Source organism: Theropithecus gelada, chromosome 1, assembly GCF_003255815.1.
Source record: "Theropithecus gelada isolate Dixy chromosome 1, Tgel_1.0, whole genome shotgun sequence".
NCBI lineage: Eukaryota > Metazoa > Chordata > Mammalia > Primates > Cercopithecidae > Theropithecus > Theropithecus gelada.
The window spans coordinates 106,102,225-106,127,481 of NC_037668.1; the positions used below are offsets into that span (position 1 = coordinate 106,102,225).

General features: G+C 41.1%; 1 protein-coding gene across 2 annotated transcripts in view; it reads left to right on the forward strand.

Annotated features, from left to right (window-relative positions):
- The window catches only part of GIPC2 (GIPC PDZ domain containing family member 2), a 98,305-nt gene that overhangs the window by 62,755 nt on the left and 10,293 nt on the right, over positions 1-25,257 (forward strand). For both annotated transcript variants that reach the window (XM_025386606.1, XM_025385893.1), the window contains exons 4-5: positions 7,697-7,803; positions 14,237-14,318. In XM_025386606.1, the coding sequence (XP_025242391.1) occupies positions 7,697-7,803; positions 14,237-14,318 (189 nt within the window). The remainder of the gene's footprint in view (positions 1-7,696; positions 7,804-14,236; positions 14,319-25,257) is intronic.

Here is a 25,257-nt window from a genome sequence, read left to right on the forward strand (position 1 = left end):
ACCTCTCAGGTACCCAGTGGGAAGAAAACCTCAAGGGAATCATTTCTGGAAGGGATAGAGAACTAATGAACTGAGAGTTGCCTAGATGGGAGGGATTGGAAATGTAAACTCTCCATTCATCGCTTTTGGAATCTTTGAACTTGCTGAACTATATAGCCTGGAACACTTTCCCCTCTCTACTCCTCCCCTTTACCCATCTCGCCTTGCTGTCTTTACCTGTGATGGTCGGGTCTCTGCTTATAAATCACTTTCTCCAGGAAGTCTCAGGCGTGTGAGAATGAAGCATGGGACCCCACTTGGGCCTTTGATAGCATCTCTCCCTATGGATTAATAAACTGATTTGGTGAGATCTGTTCTTTGTGAATTTAGTTAGTGTGAATAAATCCTTAAGATTCAGATCAGCTCTGGGAACACTGAAAAAAATAAGCATTCCTGGGTCTGCAATGCTGAGGATTGTTGGTGCATACATCCTGCAGAGTGCTGCTGAGTTGCCACCTGGCCCACCCTTTGATGTTTCTCTTGGTGCTCTGTAACTTCAGAGATGGAAAGTACAGAAACTGATTGTTGAATTTGATGAGATAGCTGAGTTCACCCTACATGGGTGGTTAGGGGAGGGAGCTGCATGTTTACTTTTCTGGGATGGAGTGGTGATATGGATGGTCACTTGCCCACATGGTGTGATAAAACTCTAATAGGGGATATTGGGGCAGTGGGGGGTACTGGACAGAGACCACAGAGTCCAAGGATTTTACTCTTTTCTCTGGCCCCTCAGTGGGCTCTTCTTCCCCTTCCTCACTGGAAGGAGCCCATTACTGAGTGCCCTGTGAGGGCCTGGGCTTACACTCATCCACTTTAGAGGATCTCAGATGGAGCAATGGTAGGGGCCATCTGTTGTTTCTACCCTTCTCTAAATTTTAAGTAGAAATCATATTGTTTTATAGAAAGAAAAAAAAAAAAAACAGAATAAAGAAGAGACCTTTGCCCCTAGCATTTCAAGTGATAGCTTTCTGAACATTTTAAGAGGAACCTTTGCATGTTTCATTTTTTAGAGAGAAAACCTATGTAAGTTCGTTAGGAGAGAGTAGAAGAGCACATTTCCCTCTCTCCAGGTTGAAACACACCAGCAGAAGCAAATTGTAAACTCTAGCACTAGTGTTCTATTAACATGAGCCAGGCCACTGGGCAAAACATCTTTCATACAGTAGTCATTTGAGTGCTTAAAGCAATGCTGTAAATAGGTGTAAATATTTTGTAGATAAGAACTTATTCCTCAGGTTCACACAGCTTGCAAGGAGAGGAGCTGGGTTTTTAACTAAGGTGCTCTGATTCCAAAGTCCATGTTCTTAACCACAACACTGTGGATAACAGTACAGACTGAACCAAAATACAAATTTTCTCATAAGTAAACCAGTAGATAATCAGTGATCAGAATGCAGTTGAGAACATTACTTACAGGCATCATGATACCACATTTGAAAACAGAGTGATGGTAGAGATAATCAGACCTCAGTACTAAAGTTCTCATAAGATATTTTAAGAGAGCCAGATAATATGCTTTTGAGAAGTCAGGAAAATTTTATCAGGGTCTCACTTTCAGCAGAGATCTAATCAGAAATATTAGAACAACGTTTATTTCACAGTTTGGAACTGAAAGTAATTGGTTTGTTTCCTGTTTATCACCAAAATGCCACTGATTATTTTTTTCTCCTACCTCCTTTTCATACAGGCCCTCAGCCCACTACAATGTTCCCCCTTTACAACTATTTCCAGATGTTCTCAAGGGTTTCACATGTGCTCCAAGGAAGTGTGATCCTGTTAGGCACCCTTGTTGATGTTCTCTGTGTCCATAGCATCCCATTCTTCCCTCTGGGCATCTTTGGGCTATTTCTTGCTCGCTGAGCAACTTGGATACAGCAGTGTCCCTCTGTGCCCACTTCACATTGAAATCATGGCCCCTGCCCATGCCCCGTCAGTGCTTCTCCATACTCGGGGCCAACTAGGGCTCTTGTGGGACCAGAACAAGGCCTCGTTCTGTGCGGAAGTGGGGAGAATATCCAGCCTCCTCACAGCCTGGTCCTTCGACAGTTGAGGAGCTAAGCCGTGTTGGATGTTCTACTCCTGAAAACAGTGCTTTTGTCTTCCGTCAGCACTTCTTTCCCTAGGACCCAGGCACAGGCTTTTGGGAGGAAGACAGATACCTTTCTGTCTTTTCCATTTCCCTATCTCTCTACCTGAACTTCATCAAATAGCAGAAACTAGGGGTTTGCCTGTTTATTGAAAATGTCAGTTAAAATAGGCTCTTGTAAAGAAAGATACATGTGTATATAAACATTTTAATTTAAAACATAGATGTGAATAGTGAACAACGTTTATTATTTGGGTGATGGGTACACGAAAAGCCCAGACTTCACCACTAGCAGCATATGCATGTAAGAAACCTGCACTCATGCTCCCGACATAAAAACTAAAAATCAATGTTTAGATTCATAGAAAAACTGAGCAGAAAGTACAGAAAGTTCCCATTTCTATATTTTAAAACATAGAAGTGTACATTCTTTTATCACTCTTAATGTAAAAGGCCTTTTCTTTGAGTAGAGGATACAAATGGGAGTTCTAAGATGTCTGTCTTATATAATCACAGCCTTAATGCATAGCTGTGGGTTCTTTTTCATTTAAAAAAAACAGATATGTGAAATGATGGCTATTTAAAAATATTTTTTTCTTTTTTCTTTTCAATCATGGTTCATTGTAGTTTCAAAGTCCCAGGCTTAAATGATCTTCACACCGTAGTCTCCTGAGTAGCTTGGACTACAGGCATGTCCCATCATGCCTCACTGATGAAACATTTTGTTTTTTGTTCCTCTTTTTTTTTGTTGAGACAAGGTCTTGCTCTGTCACCCAGGCTGAAGTACAGTGGCGTGATCACAGCTCACTGCAGCCTTGATGTCCTGGGGCTCAAGCAATCCTCCTGCTTTAGCCTCCTGAGTAGCTAGGACTGCCGGTGCATGTTACCCTGTCTGACTAATTTTTATATTTTTTTGTAGAGATGGGGTTTTACCATGTTGCCTAGGCTGGCCTCAAATTCCTGAGCTCAAGTGATCTGCCAATCTTGGCCTCTCAAAACGCTGGGATTAGAGGCATGAGCCACGGCACCCAGCCTAAAATTTCTCATAGAGACAAGGTCTTACTGTGTTGCCCAGGCTGGTCCTGAACTCCTGAGGTCAAGTGATCCTCCCGCCTTGGCCTGCTAATGTGTTGAGATTACAGGCGTGAGCCACTGAACCCAGCCAAAAATATTTTTTCTAATCTCCTAGAGTCATCTTGTCCACACCTAATTTTTTTTTTTTGCAACTTACCCTTATGGAGTCTATCCACGGCAGTCAACCATCAACCTAGTTTTCATAGCATTAATAACTCCTTGTTTTACACTCATTTCATCAGCTCATGTACTTTTAAATTAAAGCACTTAGTTAGAGTAACAGATACAATTGCCACAAAAAGGTCTGGAAACAAACCTGGCTGTTTCTAGGCTATGTGCAACTCCACTGTGGGAGCGGTTAGGCACCCACACGCTGTGTGTTCCTGTGCCCTAAGTGATGTGTGGCAGGCGGATGGCCAGTACCCTCAACTGGGAGCCCTGGTGCATCTAGTGAGTCAGCTAACTGCAGGTGCAGGCTGGTTACCAGTGCCAGCTGTATCCACTGCATCCCTCTCTTAGCTCAGCCCCAAGAGAAGCCTTGTGCAGATCCGTTCATGTGAAGTGACTGATTTAGGGCTTGACCTGGTTGGCCAGACGTGCTTAGACAGGCCAGCACCCCAAAAGTAGGCCAGATTGTAAATACTTGTGATCTCCAAAACATTTCAAAAACACGAAACCTGTTTTATCCCCTGTGGGTGAACAGGACCATCCTGCTTGTTTTTGTGTATAAAGAGATTGATTTATGTACCTGGGTCATAGGCTCATAGACAAACATGGCTTCTGTTTCCTTAGAGGTGAAAACCGCCTTTCTGGAGGCTGATCCAACCCAGAATTTAAAATTTAACTTTTGCTTTGGTGCCACCAAGTGGTTAGCTTTGAGATGTCACTTTTGAGATGATGGCTTGGCAAATCCATAATGATAAAAAAAAAAAAATCTGGGATGTATAGGAGAAGCTCAGAGAATTTTTAGGGCAGTAACACCATTTCGCATAATACAATGGTGGGTATATATTATAATATACATTTATTCAAATTCATAGAATGTGTAACACCAAGGGTGAACTCTAAACTGTGGACATTGGCTGACTACAATGTGTCAATGTAGGTTCATCAGTAGTAGCAAAAGTCTTACTCTGGTGTCCGAGGTTGATAATGGGAGGGGCTGTGCCTGTGTGGTGGGAATAGGGGCCATATGGAAACCTTCTGCACTTTCTGCTCAGTTTTGCTGTGAACCTAAAACTGCTCTGTCAAATAAAATTTATTAATGAAAAGTTATATGCTACATAAATTTTCCCTTCTGGCTACCGGTGTTGCAGGTAAGAGCAAGATAAGATAGAAACATCATGTAGAGGGGCAAGCTGACTTCTTAGGCAGGGATGATACAACCTTTGTGAAGCCCTACATTCCAGAGGCTGGGTCCTTAGCTTTGTAGGTCCCAGAAACCTTCTTATTTTTATTTTTTTCAATGTGTGTAGAGTTGTTCAGTTTTTCAGGGCTCTATCATGCTCACCAAACTTACAAGAGACACTTTTTGAAAAGTCAGATTGGCAATATATTATTTTACAATTAGAATAGTATAATCAATGGTAAACCAAAGCACATGTGGTAGATGAGAAGTTCATTTTTCACCCTGCAGGAAATTTATATGGGCAGACAGACTGTATCAAGTAGGTTGCTTGGTGAAATTGCAGTAGGGTCGGGGAAGGACGTTGCGTGTCTTAAGGTTGCTACCATTCAGATGAGGCTATCTTCACCACTTTAGGGATATACATGACTCTGGGCTGGGGATACTTACATTGCTAGGCAATACAGAATCCTGGACAGTGCTGATGACAGGTCAACTTAATCTTTTCCTTTGGATACTCTTTTTGAAACTCTATGCTGAGTGCATGAGAATTCTTTCTTTCCTCACACAGGACATAATGTAACTGGCAAGACCAATACTGTAGGCTTGCTGATACAGCTCTGGTCTCCTGTGAATGGTGGGTCACCAGGATTAGCATTTGGATGTTCCCCAAATCATCAGCCACTATTTATAGGTTTTTGGTTAGGCAGGGCTAGTGTACTCGTTACATGCTAATTTTTAATAATTTTATTCTCAGAGGAAGACTTATGTTTTATGTTTTGGTGATTCTGTTCCTGAATACAGGTCAAAATTAATATGCAAAATTAATATGCAAAATCCTTAATCACTTTGGCGTAGATTCCTAATAGCAAAACAGTACTTGGCTGAAGATGGGAATTATCTTGGTTTATTAGTCTGTTCTCACACTGCTATAAAGACATACCTGAGACTGGGTAATTTATAAAGAAAAGAGGTTTAACTGATTCACAGTTCCACATGGCTGGGGAGGCCTCAGGAAGGGGAAGCAGGCACATCTTATATGGCAACAGACAAAAGAGAGCATGCAAGAGCAGGGAAAACTGATTTACAAAACCATCAGATTTCATGAGAACTGATTCACTATCATGAGAACAGCGTGGGAGAAACCATCCCTTGATCCAATCACGTCCCACTTGATCCCTCCCTCCACATACGGAGATTATGGGGATTATAATTCGAGATGAGATTTGGGTGGGGACACAGAGCCAAACCATATCACCTAGGTTCTAAGTAAGAATGCAGGCCACTTGATGTCTGTGTCATGAGAGCTTTGCACAGGCCTCACTGCCTACTCATACTCACCAGCCTGTCCTGTGATGCCTCACTAGAGTGCTCAGTTGTCTCCAGTTCTTTAGTGCAGGGGTCCCCAACCTTTTTGGCACCAGGGACTGGTTTCATGGAAGACAATTTTTCCACAGATGGGGCAGGCAGGAGAGAATGGTTTTGGGATAAAACTGTTCCACCTCAGATAATCAGGCATTAGTTAGATTCATAAGGAACGCACAACCTAGATCCCTCACATGATCAGTTCACAATAGGGTTCATTTTCTATGAGAATCTCATGCCACTGCTGATCGACAGGAGGCAGAGCTCAGGCTATAACGTAATGCTGTGTGGCCCAGTTCCTAACAGGCCACGGACTAGTACCAGTCTGCGGCCCTGGAGGTTGGAGACCTCTGCTTTAGTGCAGCATCCCCTCCCCACCTGCCTCTTCCCCTGTACTGCTGCCATGTGGAGTCCTCGGTCGAGGAAGTTCACGGTATTTGCAGAGGTTATCAATCAGTGTCCTGTGGTTGGAATCTAACCCATAGATCTCTTTTGTTTTTGCCAATATGTTGTTTTTAAAAGTTTGATTTAATTGCCCAAGCTTAAAAAATTTAAAAATCAGGAGATGCACACAAAACTCTGAGTGTCCTCTTTCTTTTTCCTTCTTTCCCTCTCTCTCTCACTTCTTTCGTTTCTTTTCTTTTCTTTTCTTTCCTTCTTTCCTTCCTTTCTTTTTTTTTTGACAGAGTCTCACTGTGTTGCCTAGGCAACACAGTGCAGTGGTGCAATCATGGCTCACTGCAGCCTTGACCACCTGAGCTCAAGCAATCCTCCCACCTCATCCTCCTGAGTAGCTGAGACTACAAGTGTGTGCCACCATGCCTGGTTAATTTTTGTATTTTTAGCAGAGATGGAATTTCACCCTGTTGCCCAGGCTGGTCTTGAACTCCTGGGCTCAAGCAGTCTGCCTGCTTTGGTCTCTCAAAGTGCTGAGATTCAGGCATGAGATTACTGTAATCGTTCTGGCCTGAGTCTCCAGTTTCTTTGCAAAAAAAAAAAAAGTAGGTGATCTGGCTACGCATGTCTTACAGCACAATAAGTTATTGGAGTGGGGCCTATGTAGGGCACATTTCTTCCAGTATGTCAACTCTGATTTTATCCCTTGTGCTTCCAAGAGGTGTGGGCTGGAGCATTGTTCAGGAAAGCTATGGACTTTGAAATCTGGTCTATATCTGCAAGACCCGGTTTTGAATCCCAGCCCCACTTCTTACTGACTTCAGTTCCCTTATCAGTAAAATGAGGGCGATCACCTGTCTCATAGGTTGGTATGAGTATTAAATGGGATTTTTTAACGTAAAGCATCATGCAGAGGGTAGATCCTCAAATAATAGTGCTCTTGTCCCTCTCTTCTCTCTTTTTTTTCTTTAAATTTTTTTGTTTTGTTTCTTCTTTTTCTATCGGTCCATTGGGAGAAGAAATCTCTCTTCTTTCAAGACATGATTCTTTCTCTTTTTTGTAACCTTGATGAAACCACTTACTCCTCTTTACTCTTTTTATAAAGACTACTGTTTTATTTTTCTTCCTTGTAACTTTGTCTTTCCCATCTGTATATTTCACATATTCCCTTTTCTTAGAGTTAGAACTCTCTCATAAAAACTCTCCTATAAGAATAATGGATGGCAAGTAAATTTATTTTGCTGTGGGAAATTCTTTAAGAAGGCCTACCTTTTATCAAATTTCTATAACAATTGTATATAGTTTTGTGATATAAGCCACATTAGCTTTCACAGTAATCTGTTGGGATGCTTTCTGCGTATATGTATGTTTCCCTGTTCATTGTATTGTAGAAATAGAGCCGAGGTCAAAGGCTGGAAAGTCATCAGGAGAAAAAATTGGTAGTGGAAGGGCAACACTTCGCCTGAGATCAAAAGGTCCTGCCACCGTGGAAGAAATGGTATGTTATGTTCATTTACTTCCTGTTCTGCTTGGAAATGTTGAGATATTTGTGATTATTGGAACTGGAAATAAAGATAAACTCACAAAGTTGGATAAAATTCCATTCATTCTAATCAAAACTTAGACTTTTAATTCATTGTCTATTTAATCTGGAAATTACTGAAGGTATTTAAAAAGGAAATAAAGAAGTTAAGGACATGAGAAGAGATTGTGATCTATAGAAATTCTCAGCTACCTGTAGGTGACGTTTCTAGACTCTATAGACAGCTGGACTATCTCAAAAACTTAAGTCAACCAAAGCTCTCTGAGAGCCAAGAAAAAGTTTCAGAGCCACCTGTAGGAGTCAACAAAAGATTTTGATAATGAAAGATTATATTCCTAAACCCCTCTTCTCACATAAAAAACCTTGTAGTCATCTTTGACTCTTTTCGTTCATGTCCCACGTTGCTTCCATTAGCAAATCCTAGTGAATCTACCTCTATAAGATACTGGAGTCCAATGACTTCTCACCGCCCCTGCCCACCACTGTGCCGCAAAGCACCATCATCTTATCCTGGATATTGCAATCACCTGTTTAGTACACCTGTGTTCACCCTTGCCTTCTTTCCACTGTGCTCAGCACAACCTTCAGAATGATCCTTAAAATATGCAGGAGAAATTATGTCACTTTTCTGTTTACAACCCTCCAGTGGCTTCCCATGACACTCAGAATAAAAGCTAAAGTCCTCAGAATGACCAATGTGACCGAACTCCATGTTTCTTCTCTGTTCTCAATTCCCACCCCTCTGCCCTGGCTTCCTCTGCTTCAGTCATGCTGGTCTCCTTGCTGTTCCCAAACACTCCAGGTGTATCCCCATCTCAGGCTGTCAGTACTGCTGTTGTCTCTGCCTGAATGTTTTGCCCATTTATCTGCATAGCTTGCTCCCCTGCCATCATTAGGTTTCTGCCCACACATTGTCTATCTCAAAGGCCTTTCCCGAGCATCCTGTATAAACAACAACTCCCTCCACCCTTCCCACTGCCCACTCTTCCACGCCCTTAATTTCTGTCGAAGCAATTGTATTAGTCCGTTTTCACACTGCTAATAAAGACATACCTGAGACTGGGTAATTTATAAAGAAAAAGATGTTTAATGGACTCACAGTTATACATGGCTGGGGAGGCCTCACAATCATGGCGGAAGGTGAAGGAGGAGCAAAGGCACCTCTTACATGGCAGCAGGCAACAGAGTATGTGCAGGGGAACTGCCCTTTATAAAACCTCAGATCTCGTGAGACTTATTCACTATCACGAGAACAATGGCATGGGAAAAACCTGCCCCCATGATTCAGTTACCTACCACCAGGTCCCTCCCACAACATGTGGGGATTAGGGGAGCTACAATTCAAGATGAGATTTGGGTGGGGACACAGTCAAACCATATCAGCACTAAACACCCTAGGACTCTTTTTACCTCTGATTAATTTTGTCTACTGTCTAGCTCCTTTGCTCACATGTCTTGTTCACTGCTGCATCCCTAGCGCCTAGAATAGGACCTGATATACCAAAGGAATGGAAATCTTTGATGCATTGATGAATTAATAAATGATTTCTTTTAGTTTGAGAAAAGCAAGGGTTTTTCCCTTTGACTGACTTTATATACAGGTTAGTGTTTGAGTGAAAAACACCAGAAGGAGAAGTGACAACTAGAGGCAGGAAGGGTGGAGGAAGAAAACTACAGGGTTGGGGTGGTGATGGTAAGGATTCTGAGTGACAAGCAGCAGGCCCACAGCAGCAGCAAAGGCAAGGGGGGCAAAGCCCTCCTGTGGATAGACAGGATGTCGAGCAGGTGACTGATGCCTGTGAGCTCCAGGGGGCAGGGGCAAGGCACTGGGCCCTTCTAGGGTCTCTCTGTATATGAACACTGTCTGGGTTCCTGTGTGTTTGAAGGAAAAAAGAGACAGGTGAACAGTTTTGAGGCTGTTTCACAGAGTGGATCCCAGAACTTGTTGGGTGACAATGTCCAGGGTTGGTCATAAGGGTGGTTTGTTGAAGCAGACACTTAAGGAACCCATGAGGCCAAGCTGTCCTTAGGAGTGTCAAGTCACCCAGGGTGTTATCAGTTTTGGGGGGATCCAGAGGAAGATCCTGAGTCAAATGCTTGGGTTCTGGGAGAATGAAAGGACCGATCGGAGGCAAATGGCAATGAAGAGAACTGATAGGGCAAAAAGTGTTTTGAAAAGGAGATGTGATGAGGTATGTGAAGGAAACCCAGGGCAGTGACTTCTGGGTGTTTGGAGCCTTTATTTTCCCTCTGTGGCTCAGCACACTGCCTGGTATATTGCTGAAGGCCAGTAAGTGTTTATTGAATAAATAAGCAAATCTCAGTGGAAGAAAGGAATTTATCAGAGAAGAGAAGAACAGAGGGGAAGGAGCTGGCTGTGGGGAGCCGGGAGAATGTCAGCTCTGCCTTTTGCCGGAGGCTGTGAGGAAAAATGAGCAGACCTTTAAACAGCTCACAGAGGAAGCAGATCAGCAGGAAAAACACCACATCACTTCAGGAGGAAGGGCATCTTCTAAGGGTTAAATCATCCATCCCTCTTTGTTAAGCTCCTGCTGTGGCAAAGGTGCCTCAATGGAAAAGAGCAGCTTAAGATCTACCTGGGGAGGTAGGAAAGATTCATTCAAAGATAAACATCTAAAAATCCATTCCTATTTTCATAGCTTGTTTAGTAAAATAGGGCAATTAAAAATAGCTCATAATGAAAGGAAAAAGCAGTTTGGTGCTAATATTAAATTTGACACAAATGACCTAAAATCTAATTTCAAACACTTTAAGGATTTAAAGGATTTATAGGATTTGAAACAAATCACTCCCTTAATCACCTAGCACAAATTCTGAAAATGGTGTAAGATTCTCTGTATTAGTCCGTTTTCACACTGCTATAAAGAATACCTGAGACTGGGTGATTTAAAAGTAAAGAGGTTTAATTGACTCACATTTTCGCATGGCTGGGGAGGCCTCAAGAAACTTACAATCATGGCAGAAGGTGAAGGGGAAGCAAGGCACATCTTACATGGTGGCAGGAGAGAGTGAGTGTGCAGGAGGAACTGTCACTTTTGAAACCATCAGATCTTGTGAGAACTCCCTCACTATCACGAGAACAGCATGGGGGAAACCACCTCATGATGCAGTCACCTCCCACTAGGTCCCTCCCTTGACATGTGGGGATTACAATTCAAGATGGGATTTAGGTGGGCACACAGAGACAAACTACTTGCATAACCTCATACTTTATTCAATGTGTGCTTGCTGAGACAGGCACAGTCTAAGTGCTGGTGATACAAAGAACAAAGACCCTGTTTCTCTTCTAAAAGGAGAGAAGCATGAAAAGAAACCATTACAACCCAGTGGGATAGGGTTAATGGAAGCAGGTGCAGGATACACAGTATGACAAAGAAGGGTCTGATCAACCATTGTCAGGGATTGGGGAAAGAAAGGAGGTCAGAAGGCTGGGTGTGGTGGCTCATGCCTGTAATCCCAGAACTTTGGGAGGCTGATGTGGGTGGATTACCTGAGGTCAGGAGTTTGAGACTAGCCTGGCCAACATGATGAAACCCCATCTCTACTAAAAACATAAAAATTAGCCAGGCATGGTGGTGGGCACCTGTAATCCCAGCTACTTGGGAGGCTAAGGCAGGAGAATCACTTGAGCCCAGGAGGTGGAGGTTGCAGTGAGCCGAGATCACGCCATTGCACTCCAGCCTGGGCGACAGATTGAGACTCCATCTGAAAAAAAAAAAAAAAAAAAAAAGGAGGTCAGGAAGAGTTTCTCTCTGGAAGAAATGAGTAAGTGAGTTCAAAATGGGGAAGAAGAGTGTTCTAGGCATGGCACAATAATGGGTTTTGGGGACCTGTAAGCTGTCCATGAGATTGGAGTGTGGGGTGCTAGAAGTACTGGTTAGGGGTGATGAGGCTGGAGGCATAGGCTGGGGTTAGGATGTGAAGGGCCTTGTCGATAATGAGGGAGCCATTTAAGAATTATGAGGGGAGTAACACAATCAGTTTTGTGTTTTAGAAAAATCCCTTGGTTCCAGGGGATGGGTTGTTGAGCAGCTTGGATTTGAGAGGGTGAAGACCAAAGGCAGGGAGACAAAATAGGAAACCTCTGCAAATCAGAAAAGATGAGGACTAAACACTGGCAAACAGCATGTGAATGGAGAAGAGGTGATAGATCCAGATCTGTTCTGTAGCAAATAGGAAACATTAGAATGGTAAAATATTGGTGGCCATTTGTGTATGAGGAGTACTGTCACTTGTCACCATAACTTAAAACGTGCCTGGATAGATGTAAAGGTTAATACCTGTTAGTTTGCATAGCCTGTTGCTTTATACAGACAGTTCAAGATACATTGTAATGAAGGCAAGAGCAATATATTGTCTGTTATTGTTTTTAAGGTTTAGTTCTTGTGAATAAAGATGTGAGAAAGTTGTACTAATATCTTCAAGGAAATAGATTTTTATTTGCTATAAAATGCATGATTTTAACAAAATTTGAGACTACAAAACAATATATATTTATAACAGTATTGAAAGTAACATGAAATTCTTATAATCTAAATCATGAATTCTACATTTGCATGTATAGTTGAGTAGTTAACATCTTTGGGCAATTCCATTTTCAGCTATGAAGCCATTTAAAGCCAAGTATTGAAATAAACTGAGCAGAATTTACCAAATATTAAACCGAAAAGTTAGAATAATATTTCTACTGAAATGTTTAGTAATTGTTTTGGGAAGAACAAAAATGTTTTGGTACCGTTAATACATAACACAAAAATGATCTTAAAAATATTATTTTATCATCTCATTCTTATAAAATTTCATTTTTTGGTGTATTTTTATAATGTATGCAATGATGTTAATACGGTAATACATTTGTAATTTGTAAACAATACATACAATAAAGTTAAAAATACACAATAAGGGTATTTGTTCAGAAATGTTTTACTATTGGGATGAGCCATCAAAAGTTTGAAGACTCCGGCCTGCACAATAAAGACCAAAATCCTTTTCATGGTACACAGGACCCCTCAAGATCTAGTCGTATTTGTCACTGTGTTCTCCAGCTACATGGGACTTCTGGCATCCCTCTAACATGACTCTCTGACCTTACTTAGACTTTGCCTATCTATTACATCCTGCTTGAAGTGTCCTCTCCTGCTTATCTCCTCTTCATCATTGAAAACACAGTTCTTGGCTGGGCGTGGTGGCTCACGCCTGTAATCCCAGCACTTTAGGAGGCCAAGGTGGGCGGATCACTTGAGTCCAGGAATTCGAGACCAGCCTGGCCAACATGGTGAAAACCCCGTCTCTACTAAAAAAATACAAAAAATTAGCTGGGCGTGGTAGTGCACGCCTGTCATCCCAGCTACTTGGGAGGCAGAGGTTGCAGTGAACTGAGATCACACCACTGCACTTCAGCCTGGACAACAGAAGGAGACTTTGTCTCAAACAAAACAAAACAAAACAAAACAAAAGAAGACAAAACAAAACAAAACAAAAAACAAAACCCACCGCAGTTCTTAAGACATCCTTCTTTTTTTCTGAGACAGAGTCTTGCCCTTTTGTCAGGCTGGAGTGCAGTGGCAGAATTATGGCTCACTACAGCCTCATTATCCTGGGCTTAAGTGATCTTCTCACTTTAGCCTTCTGAGTGGCTGGGACTAAAGGTGCATACCACCACACCTGGTTACTTTTTAATTAAATTAATTAACTGGTAGAAAGAGAGTCTTGCCATATTACCCAGGCTTGTCTAGACCTCTCAGGCTCAAGTGATCCTCCCATTTTAGCCTCCCAAGTGGCTGAGATTACAAGCATGTGCCACCACACCCAGCTAATTATTTTAATTAATTGATTTTGTGTGTGTGTGTGTGTGTGTGTGGAGATGGAGTCTCACCATGTTGCCTGGGCTGGTCTTGAACACCTAGGCTGAAGCAACTCTCCCACCTCAGCCTTCCAAAGTGCTGGGATTACAGGCATAAGCCACTGTGCTCAGCCAAGTCACCTTCTTTCTGAAGTCTTCCATGACTGTTAGCGATATAAATTTGCTTCCTTCCCTGTGATGCTTCTGTAAGTTTTATATCCTTTAAAAACTGTTACATGTTATTTATTTTCACATCTGTTTCCTCTTCTAGATTGTTAGCTACTTGGGGATGGTGTTCCTGGCTTTTCTTTTTCGAATCCATAACTCTTAGTGCAGACACTAAAAATAAGTATTTACTGTATTGATATGTATTTAGTTACAGAGCACATTCTAGATATATTTCCATTAAAATTAGCTGAAGTACACAATCATGAACTGGCTCCACATCAGACTTTCTCTTGTGTATGCCCTGACAATCAAGAGATTTTGTTATATAATATCTTATTTCTCTCTTTTTTGATAAAGCCTTCTGAAACCAAAGCAAAGGCAATTGAAAAGATTGATGATGTTCTTGAATTGTACATGGGAATTCGAGATATTGATTTAGGTAAGATTATACTATTTTAAAAAGTCTTGTATCTCTTAATCTGCTTAATGTTTATGTCTTATTTGGACATATAGCCAATTATACTTTTGAAGATAAAAATATTTGTGGTGTGATGAAAAGAATAATGGACATAAAGATAAGAATATTGAAAAGAAGACCTGGCCCTCACCCCAGCTATGAGGTCCTAGTGCCAAGTAAACTTTAAAACATTTTAGTTAGTTCTTAGTCATTAAACTGTGACTACTATCTCCTTTAGTGTTGTTTTTTTGGATTTAGAAAATATACATAAAATGAATTTTGTAGATGATACATATAAAAGGCATTATTATTTGATATGTCAGATGTACATTGATTAAATTGCACCCTTTAACAGGGTTACTAAAGCCCTATGAACAAAGAATTAGAAATATGAAGAAAGAGGACACACTTGGCATATGACAGAGAAGGGCAGTTGAACAGTTGAATTTCTGTGTATTTCTTGTGTCATCATTAGGCTGTCAGGGTCTTGATTTATCAGTTAAGACTCTACCAGTTGCAAATGACCAAAACAAAGACCAAACAAAAAACCCTAATTCCAACTGGCTTAAGGAAACAAAAAATGAGAAACTTATTGGTTCTTATAATTGAAAAGTCCAGAGCTAGACCTTGGCTTCAAGAATGGCTGGATCCTGAGTTTTCATGGTGTCATCAGGATGTGATTTCTCTTCTCTCAGTCCTGGGTTCATTTCAGGCCTCTGTGGTATCCCCTGGCAGCTTCAATCTCTCCCTCATGGGGCCAAAATGACTGCCATTGCTCCAGCCCCTACATCCTCATGGCATCAAGCACAATGAGAAGGAGGAAGGACCTCTTCCAAATCATTCAAACAAAATGCCCAATATTGTTTCTGGTTGGTCTGATTGGCTCAAGTGAGCCAGTCCCTGAGGCCAGGAGAATGGTTAGGTCTGGGTTGAATGCTCTGGAACTGAGAGTGACTCTGAAATACAAGGGTCAAGAGTGTGAAAAGGCCTGACCCTTCTCATGCAGAAGCAAGATAAATGCCCACTAAGTAGGGCAGTTGCATGCTGGGTAGAGAAAAGGAAGTAAATGTACACTCCAGTGTGGAGGTTTATGTCTGCATGCATTCACAGGTATGCATTTGAATCAGGTACTTTATACATTTTTTAAAGGTAAGAACTTGACTATTTTGTTTATCCACTAGCAAGTAGAGTGTTTGAAGCCCATTTATTCTTTTCTGCTTCCACTCATTTTCCATTTTCCTTTTAGAATTACCAAAAACAAAACAAGTTTAGCTTAAAAATCTCAACTGGCTTTTATTTGCAACTCTAGTATCAGGCAACACCTCAAAATGAGTGCTCTGATGAGCTGAGCAGAGGAGGTTGACTCTATAGTCAGAAAATGGCTGAAGAAAGCAGAAACAGAACAAAGAGTGGATTCTCATTGCAAGGTTACTTTCTTTGTAAAGGTGAAACCAGAGGGAATTTCCTTATCATGCCAGCTAAAACTGGCCCATCTGGGGATTTGGCTATTACCTCTCTTTCTCCTGATTTCATGGAAGGTCAGATAAACAACTTAGTTTGGCTTAGTGAGTGGAACTTCAGCATGAGTAACTCCATTTTGGTTTGGTCTGTTAGGCCTAGTACAGGAGCTCAGTCCAAACCAATCACTTCCTATAAATTTTATTTAACAGAATCTGTTCTTATTTTCTCTCTTGCCTATGTGAACTTTTATTTTTTAATTTTTGAGACAGGATCTCCTCTGTCACCCAGGCTGGAGTGCAGTGACACAATCATAGTTCACTGCAGCCTTGATTCCTGGGCCCAAGCCCTTCTCCTACCTCAGCCTCCCATGTAGCTAGGACCACAGGTGTGGGCCTCCATACCTGGCTATTTATTTTATTTTTCAAAAATAATTTTTTTTTGGCAGAGATAGGGTCTTGCTATGTTGCTCAGGCTCAAGTGATCCCCCTGTCTTGACCTCTCAAAGTGCAGGAAGAGATTACAGGTATGAGCCATCATTGCCGGCCCTGAGTGAACTTTTAAAATAAAATTTATGTACTGGATATCCAGATGCTGTCTGCAACTTAAAAACATTGGTAGTTTGTTCCTTGCTCCTTGGAGAAAAATGTAAAATTTTCCTATAGATTCTTTTTTCCTCTGTGCAGACAGGAAGTTAAAGCTGAAAACCAACGTCTGACAACTTCTCCTTCCAATCCTTTTGCCTGGCTAATTTTTTTAATTTTAATTTTTGTAGAGATGGTGTCTACCTGTGTTACCTAGGCTGGTCTTGAACTCCTGGGCTCAAGCCATTCTCTTGCCTTGTTTCCCAAAGTGTTGGAATTACAGTCGTTGAGCTGCTGAGCCCAGCCTCAGTCTCCTGTTTTGAAACTGCCCCTCTCAAGGAACAATAGAATCCATGCTATGGTCTGGAGTGAATCACAGACACAGGGCCTAGGAAAAGATCTAACTAGGAATAAAGACAAACATACACATAAACATGAATACTTTTAGACATATAAGGAAATATGTAACATATAACTAGAGGCATCAACATGTACATAAATCAAATTTAGAATAGAAATGTTTATTTGTACAACAGTCTTGGGCTGTGGGCCATTCTTTAATGGTATTTTCCCATATGGGAGGGAAGCAAATACATGTATGTATACATGAATTTTTACATATACATACACACATATGCATAGGTGTATTTATGCTCACATACAGTAACAGAGATATGATGTAGTATTGCTTACAGGCATATATATTTGGCTCGAGGCCCTAACCCTAAAACTAACCCTAAAAGAGACCAGCTTGGGCAACGTAGTGAGATGAGACCCTGTCTCTAGTAAAAAAAAAAAAATTAGCCAGGCATGGTGGCGTGCACCTGAAGTCCTAGCCACTTGAGAGTCTGAGGCTGGAGGATTGCTTGAGTCCAAGAGTTTGAAGCTTCAGTGAGCTAGGATGGTGCCATTGCACTTTAGACTGGGCTACAGAGTGAGATCCTGTCTCTAAAAAAACAAAAACAAATAAATAAAAAAAAAAAAAGGAAAAAAAATGCAGCTTAAAAAAGGAAATTCAGGGCACTAAACATTCCTTACAAATTCTTTGTAAATTAACTAGAAATTTCTTTGTAAAGTGAATTAGTCATCTGTAACAAATTCCTCTAATTGACATTAAAAGCCATTATCATTACACATGGTTAGCAATGTGGTCAGTTACCTAGGGAGGTAAAGTGTAATTATTTGAAGAATGCAAACCATTGTTAAATAAGGAATTTCTTTCATTATTCAGATCTGATTAGCATGAAATATAAATTACAAGTGTGGTACTGATTTAACAGGCAAATATATTTACTTGTATAAATATTCTCAGTATTTCTTAGCTTTCAGAAATATTAATTCTTAATGCAAATTACATCAACATCACATTTTTCTGTATTAATGTAAGTATATATTTTAAAAATTTAAAAAGTAATATGGCAACAACGTGTCTTAGAACACTATCCTCAAAAAAGGATTAAGAGGTTTTATTATTTGAAAATGGAAAATAATTTAAATGAATTTTTTTTTTTGAGATGGAGTCTTGCTCTGTCGCCCAGGCTGGAGTGCAGTGGTGCGATCTCAGCTCACTGCAAGCTCCGCCTCCCAGGTTCACACCATTCTCCTGCCTCAGCCTCCCGAGTAGCTGGGACTACAGGCACCTGCCACCATGCCCGGTTAATTTTTTGTATTTTTAGTAGAGACGGGGTTTCACCATGTTAGCCAGGATGGTCTTGATCTCCTGATCTGGTGATCCACTTGCCTCAGCCTCCCAGAGTGCTGAAATTACAGGCGTGAGCCACCATGCCTGGCAATTTAAATGAATTTTTGTAGAGAGTAATCCTGAAGATGGAAGTGCTGCATTTGATTGTAAAGTTTAGTTGTGAACTATGACTTTTCTACCAACCAGTGTCAACATAGGTCACCTTGGGATGTTATCCATGAAAAAAATAAACGTTCTAAAAGACGTTGAATCCTATAAGGCCTCATATAGTCTTGACCTAACTCAGTATAAAGTTGTATCATACAAGTTTCTTCCTGAATGTTTAAGGAAACTGTGTAAGTTGTATATAGAATTATAATGTTTTCTGATGATACCAGTTTAGGAGTTTGGAGATCATCCAAGCAACTTTAGAATTTTAGGATTTCAAATATATTGAGATCCTGAGATGTGTGAAAAGAAGATTGATTGTTTCTAAGTCATTTATTCTATAACATCTTTTCTTTTTAAAAATTTTACTACTTTGCTTTTGGAGCAGATACGAAGTCTGTTATAGCTCTTGAAAAAGTATGCAGTAATGGTGTTTCATTTATTTTATTTTTTTTATTATACTTTAAGTTCTAGGGTACATGTGCACAACATACAGGTTTGTTACATATGTATACATGTGCCATGTTGCTGTGCTGCACTCATTAACTCGTCATTTACATTAGGTATATCTCCTAATGCTAACTCTCCCACCTCCCCCCTCCCCACGACAGGCCCCGGTGTGTGAAGTTCCCCTTCCGGTGTCCAAGTGATCTCATTGTTCAGTTCCCACCTATGAGTGAGAACATGCGGTGTTTGGTTTTCTGTTCTTGCGATAGTTTGCTGAGAATGATGGTTTCCAGCTGCATCCATGTCCCTACAAAGGACATGAACTCATCCTTTTTTATGGCTGCATAGTATTCCATGGTGTATATGTGCCACATTTTCTTAATCCAGTCTGTCACTGATGGATATTTGGGTTGATTCCAAGTCTTTGCTATTGTGAATAGTGCTTCAATAAACATACGTGTGTGTGTGTCTTTATAGCAGCATGATTTATAATCCTTTGGGTATATACCCAGTAATGGGATGGCTGGGTCAAATGGTATTTCTAGTTCTAGATCCTTGAGGAATCACCACACTGCCTTCCACAGTGGTTGGACTAGTTTACAGTCTCACCAACAGTGTAAAAGTGTTCCTATTTCTCCACATTCTCTCCAGCACCTGTTGTTTCTTGACTTTTTAATGATCGCCATTCTAGCTCGTGTGAGATGGTATCTCATTGTGGTTTTGATTTGCGTTTCTCTGATGGCGAGTGATGATGAGCATTTTTTCATGTGTGTGTTGGCTGCATACATATCTTCTTTTGAGAATTGTCTGTTCATATCCTTCGCCCACTTTTTGATGGGGTTGTTTTTTTCTTGTAAATTTATTTGAGTTCTTTGTAGGTTCTGGATATTAGCCCTTTGTCAGATGGGTAGATTGCAAAAATTTTCTCCCATTCTGTAGGTTGCCTGTTCACTCTGATGGTAGTTTCTTTTGCTGTGCAGAAGCTCTTTAGTTTAATTAGATCCCATTTGTCAATTTTGGCTTTTGTTGCCATTGCTTTTGGTGTTTTAGACATGAAGTCCTTGCCCGTGCCTATGTCCTGAATGGTATTGCCTAGGTTTTCTTCAAGGGTTTTTATGGTTTTAGGTCTAACATTTAAGTCTTTAATCCATCTGGAATTAATTTTTGTATAAGGAAGGGATCCAATTTCAGCTTTCTGCATATGGCTAGCAATTTTTCCAGCACCATTTATTAAATAGGAAATCCTTTCCCCATTTCTTGTTTTTGTCAGGTTTGTCAAAGATCCGATAGTTGTAGATGTGTGGTATTATTTCTGAGGGCTCTCTTCTGTTCCATTGGTTTATATATCTGTTTTGGTACCAGTACCATGCTGTTTTGGTTACTGTGGCCTTGGAGTATAGTTTGAAGTCAGGTAGTGTGATGCCTCTAGCTTTATTCTTTTGTCTTAGGATTGTCTTGGCAATGCGGGCTCTTTTTGGTTCCATGTGAACTTTAAAGTAGTTTTTTCCAATTCTGTGAAGAAAGTCATTGGTAGCTTAATGGGGATGGCATTGAATCTATAAATTACCTTGGGCAGTATGGCCATTTTCATGATATTGATTCTTCATTTCCATGAGCATGGAATGTTCTTCCATTTGATGTGTCCTCTTTTATGTCATTGAGCAGTGGTTTGTAGTTCTCCTTGAAGAGGTCCTGCACATCCCTTGTAAGTTGGATTCCTAGGTATTTTATTCTCTTTGAAGCAATTGTGAATGGGAGTTCACTCATGATTTGGCTCTCTGTTTGTTTGTTATTGGTGTATAAGAATGCTTGTGAGTTTTGCACATTGATTTTGTATCCTGAGACTTTGCTGAAGTTGCTTATCAGCTTAAGGAGATTTTGGGCTGAAACAATGGGGTTTTGTAAATATACAGTCATGTTGTCTGCAACAGGGACAGTTTGACTTCCTCTTTTCCAAATTGAATTCCCTTTATTTCTTTCTCCTGCCTGATTGTCCTGGCCAGAACTTCCAACCCTACGTTGAATAGGAGTGGTGAGACAGGGCATCCCTGTCTTTGCCAGTTTTCAAAGGCAATGCTTCCAGTTTTTGCCCATTCAGTATGATATTGGCTGTGGGTTTGTCATGAATAGCTCTTATTATTTTGAGATACATCCCATTAATACCTAATTTATTGAGAGTTTTTAGCATGAAGGGCTGTTGAATTTTGTCAAAGGCCCTTTCTGCATCTATTGAGATAATCATGTGGTTTTTGTCTTTGGTTCTGTTTATGATGGATTATGTTTATTGATTTGCATATGTTGAACCAGCCTTGCATCCCAGGAATGAAGCCAACTTGATCGTGGTGATTAAGCTTTTTGATGTGCTGCTGGATTTGGCTTGCCAGTATTTTATTGAGGATTTTCGCATTGATGTTCATCAGGGATATTGGTCTAAAATTCTCTTTTGTTGTTGTGTCTCTCCCAGGCTTTGGTATCAGGATGATGCTGGCCTCATAAAATGAGTTAAGGAGGATTCCCTCTTTTTCTATTGATTGGAATAGTTTCAGAAGGAGCAGTACCAGCTCCTCCTTGTATCTCTGGTAGAATTCGGACATGAATCCATCTGGTCTTGGACTTTTTTTGGTTGGTAGGCTATGAATTATTGCCTCAATTTCAGAGCCTGTTATTGGTCTATTCAGGGATTCAAATTCTTCCTGATTTAGTCTTGGGAGGGTGTATGTGTCCAGGAATTTGTCCATTTCTTCTATATTCTCTGGTTTATTTGCGTAGAGGTGTTTATAGTATTCTCTGATGGTAGATTGTATTTCTGTGGGATTGGTGGTGATATCCCCTTTGTCATTTTTTTATTGCGTCTATTTGATTCTTCTCTCTTTTCTTCTTTATTAGTCTGGCTTGTGGTCTATCTATTTCGTTGATCTTTTCAAAAAACCAGCTCCTGGATTCATTGATTTTTTGAAGGGTTTTTTGTGTCTCTATCTCCTTCAGTTCTGCTCTGATCTTAGTTATTTGTTGCCTTCTGCTAGCTTTTGAATGTGTTTGCTCTTGCTTCTCTAGTTCTTTTAATTGTGATGCTAGGGTGTCAATTTTAGATCTTTCCTGCTCTCTCTTGTGGGCATTTAGTGCTATAAATTTCCCTCTACACACTGCTTTAAATGTGTCCCAGAGATTCTGGTATGTTGTATCTTTGTTCTCATTGGTTTCAAAGAACATCTTTATCTCTGCCTTTATTTAATTATGTACCCAATAGTCATTCAGGAGCAGGCTGTTCAGTTTCCATGTAGTTGAGTGGTTTTGAGTGAGTTTGTTAATCCTGAGTTCTAGTTTGATTGCACTGTGGTCTGAGAGACCGTTTGTTATAATTTCTGTTCTTTTACATTTGGTGAGGAGTGCTTTACTTCCAACTATGCGGTCAATTTTCGAATAAGTGCAATGTGGTGCTGAGAAAAATGTATATTCTGTTGATTTGGGTGGAGAGTTCTGTAGATGTCTGTTAGGTCTGCTTAGTGCAGAGCTGACTCAATTCCTGGATATCCTTGTTAATTTTCTGTCTCGTTGATGTGTCTAATGTTGACAGTGGGGTGTTAAAGTCTCCCATTATTATTGTGTGAGAGTCTGAGTGTCTTTGTAGGTCTCTAAGGACTTGCTTTATGAATCTGAGTGCTCCTGTATTGGGTGCATATATATTTAGGATAGTTAGCTCTTCTTGTTGAATTGATCCCTTTACCATTGTGTAATGGCCTTCTTTGTCTCTTCTGATCTTTGTTGGTTTAAAGTCTGTTTTATCAGAGACTAGGATGGCAACCTGTGCTTTTTTTTTGTTTTCCATTTGCTTTGTAGATCTTCCTCCATCCCTCTATTTTGAGCCTATGTGTGTCTCTGCATGTCAGATGGGTCTCCTGAATACAGCACACTGATGGGTCTTGACTCTCTATCCAATTTGCCAGTCTGTGTCTTTTAATTGGGGCATTTAGCCCATTTACATTTAAGGTTAATATTGTTATGTGTGAATTTGATCCTGTCATTATAATGTTAGCTGGTTATTTTGCTCATTTGTTGATGCAGTTTCTTCCTAGCATCGATGGTCTTTACAATTTGGCATGTTTTTGCAGTGGCTGGTGCTGGTTGTTCCTTTCCATGTTTAGTGCTTCCTTTAAGGGCTCTTGTAAGGCAGGCCTGGTGTGACAAAATCTCTCAGCATTTGCTTGTCTGTAAAGGATTTTATTTCTCCTTGGCTTATGAAGCTTAGTTTGGCTGGATATGAAATTCTGGGTTGAAAATTCTTTTATTTAATAATGTTGAATATTGGCTCCCCACTCTCTTCTGGGTAGTAGAGTTTCTGCTGAGAGATCCACTGTTAGTCTGATGGGCTTCTCTTTGTGGGTAACCCGACCTTTCTCTCTGGCTGCCCTTAACATTTTTTCCTTCATTTCAACCTTGATGAATCTGACAATTGTGTGTCTTGGAGTTGCTCTTCTCGAGGAGTATCTTTATGGCATTCTCTGTATTTCCTGAATTTGAATGTTGGCCTGCCTTGCTAGGTTGGGGAAGTTCTCCTGGATACTATCCTCGAGTGTTTTCCAACTTGGTTCCATTCTCCCCATCACTTTCAGGTACACCAGTCAGACGTAGATTTGATCTTTTCACATAGTCCCATGTTTCTTGGAGGCTTTGTTCGTTTCTTTTTACTTTTTTTCTCTAAACTTCTCACTTCATTTCATTCATTTGATCTTCAATCACTAATACCTTTTCTTCCACTTGATCAAATCAGCTACTAAAGCTTGTGCATGCATCATGTACTTCTCATGCCATGGTTTTCAGCTCCATCAGGTCATTTAAGGTCTTCTCTACATTGTTTATTCTAGTTGGCCATTCATCTAATCTTTTTTCAAGGTTTTTAGCTTCTTTGCAATGGGTTTGAACATCCTCCTTTAGCTTGGAGAAGTTTGTTATTACCGATCATCTGAAGCCTTCTTCTCTCAACTCGTCAAAGTCATTCTCCGTCCAGCTTTGTTCCGTTTTTGGTGAGGAACTGCATTCCTTTGGAGGGAGAGGAGGCACTCTGATTTTTAGGATTTTCAGCTGTTCTGCTCTGGTTTCTCCCCAACTTGGTGGTTTTATCTACCTTTGATCTTTGATGATGATGATGACGTCCAGATGGGGTTTTGGTGTAGCTGTCCTTTCTGTTTGTTAGTTTTCCTTCTAACGGTCAGGAGCCTCAGCTGCAGGTCTGTTGGAGTTTGCTGCAGGTCCACTCCAGACCCTGTTTGCCTGTGTATCATCAGTGGAGGCTGCAGAACAACAAATATTGCAGAATGGCAAATGTTGCTGTCTGATCGTTCCTCTGGAAACTTTGTCTCAGTGGGGCATCTGGCCATATGAGGTGTCAGTCAGCCCCTACTGGGAGGTGCCTCCCAGTTAGGCTACTCAGGGGTCAGGGACCCACTTGAGGAGGCAGTCTGTCCATTCTCAGATCTCAAACTCCATGCTGGGAGAACCACTACTGTGTTCAAAACTGTCAGACAGGGATGTTTAAGTCTGCAGAAGTTTCTGCTGCCTTTTTTTCAGCTATGCCCTGCCTGCAGAGGTGGAGTCTGCAGAGACAGGCAGGCCTCCTTGAGCTGTGGTGGGCTCCACCCAGTTTGAGCTTCCCGTCACTTTACCTATTTAAGCCTCAGCAATGGTGGGCGCCCCTCCCCCAGCCTCGCTGAGGTCTTGTAGTTCGATCTCAGACTGCTGTGCTAGCAATGAGCAAGGCTCCGTGGGCATGGGACCCTCCGAGCCAGGTGCGGGATATAATCTCCTGGTGTGTCATTTGCTAAGACCATTGGAAAAGCGCAGTATTAGGGTGGGAGTGACCTGATTTTCCAGGTGCCGTCTGTCACTGCTTCCCTTGGCTAGGAAAGGGAATTCCCTAACCCCTTGCGCTTGCGATGCCTCTCCCTGCTTTGGCTCACGCTCGGTGGGCTGCACCCACTGTCCTGTACCCACTGTCTGACAAGCACCAGTGAGATGAACCCAGTACCTCAGTTGGAAATGCAGAAATCACCCATCTTCTGTGTTGTTCACTCTGGGAACTGTAGACTGGAGCTATTCCTATTCGGCCATCTTGGAACCGCTAATGGTGTTTTAATAGTGAGAATTACATTTCTCCTTTCTTCCTAAGATCACTTTCTTTTTTTCTTTGAGATGGAGTCTTGCTCTGTCACCCAGGCTGGAGTGCAGTGGCACAATCTTGCTCACCGCAACCTCCACCTCCCGGTTCAAGCCATTCTCCTGCCTCAGCCTCCTGAATAGCTGGAATTATAGGTGACTGCCACCTTGCCCAGCTAATTTTTTGTACTTTTAGTAGAGATGGGGTTTCACCACGTTGACCAGATTGGTCTCGAACCCCTGACCTTGCAATCTGCCTGCCTTGGCCTCCTAAAGTGCTACGAGTACAGGCATGAGCCACCAGGCCCGGCCAGATTACTTTCTTTTTATAGTGAATTCAAAACAGTGAACACTGTAGAAAGTCATTGTTTTCAGATAAAGCCAATGAAGTTTTAGAAATTTTCGTTAGAAAATATTCTACATTGACTGCATT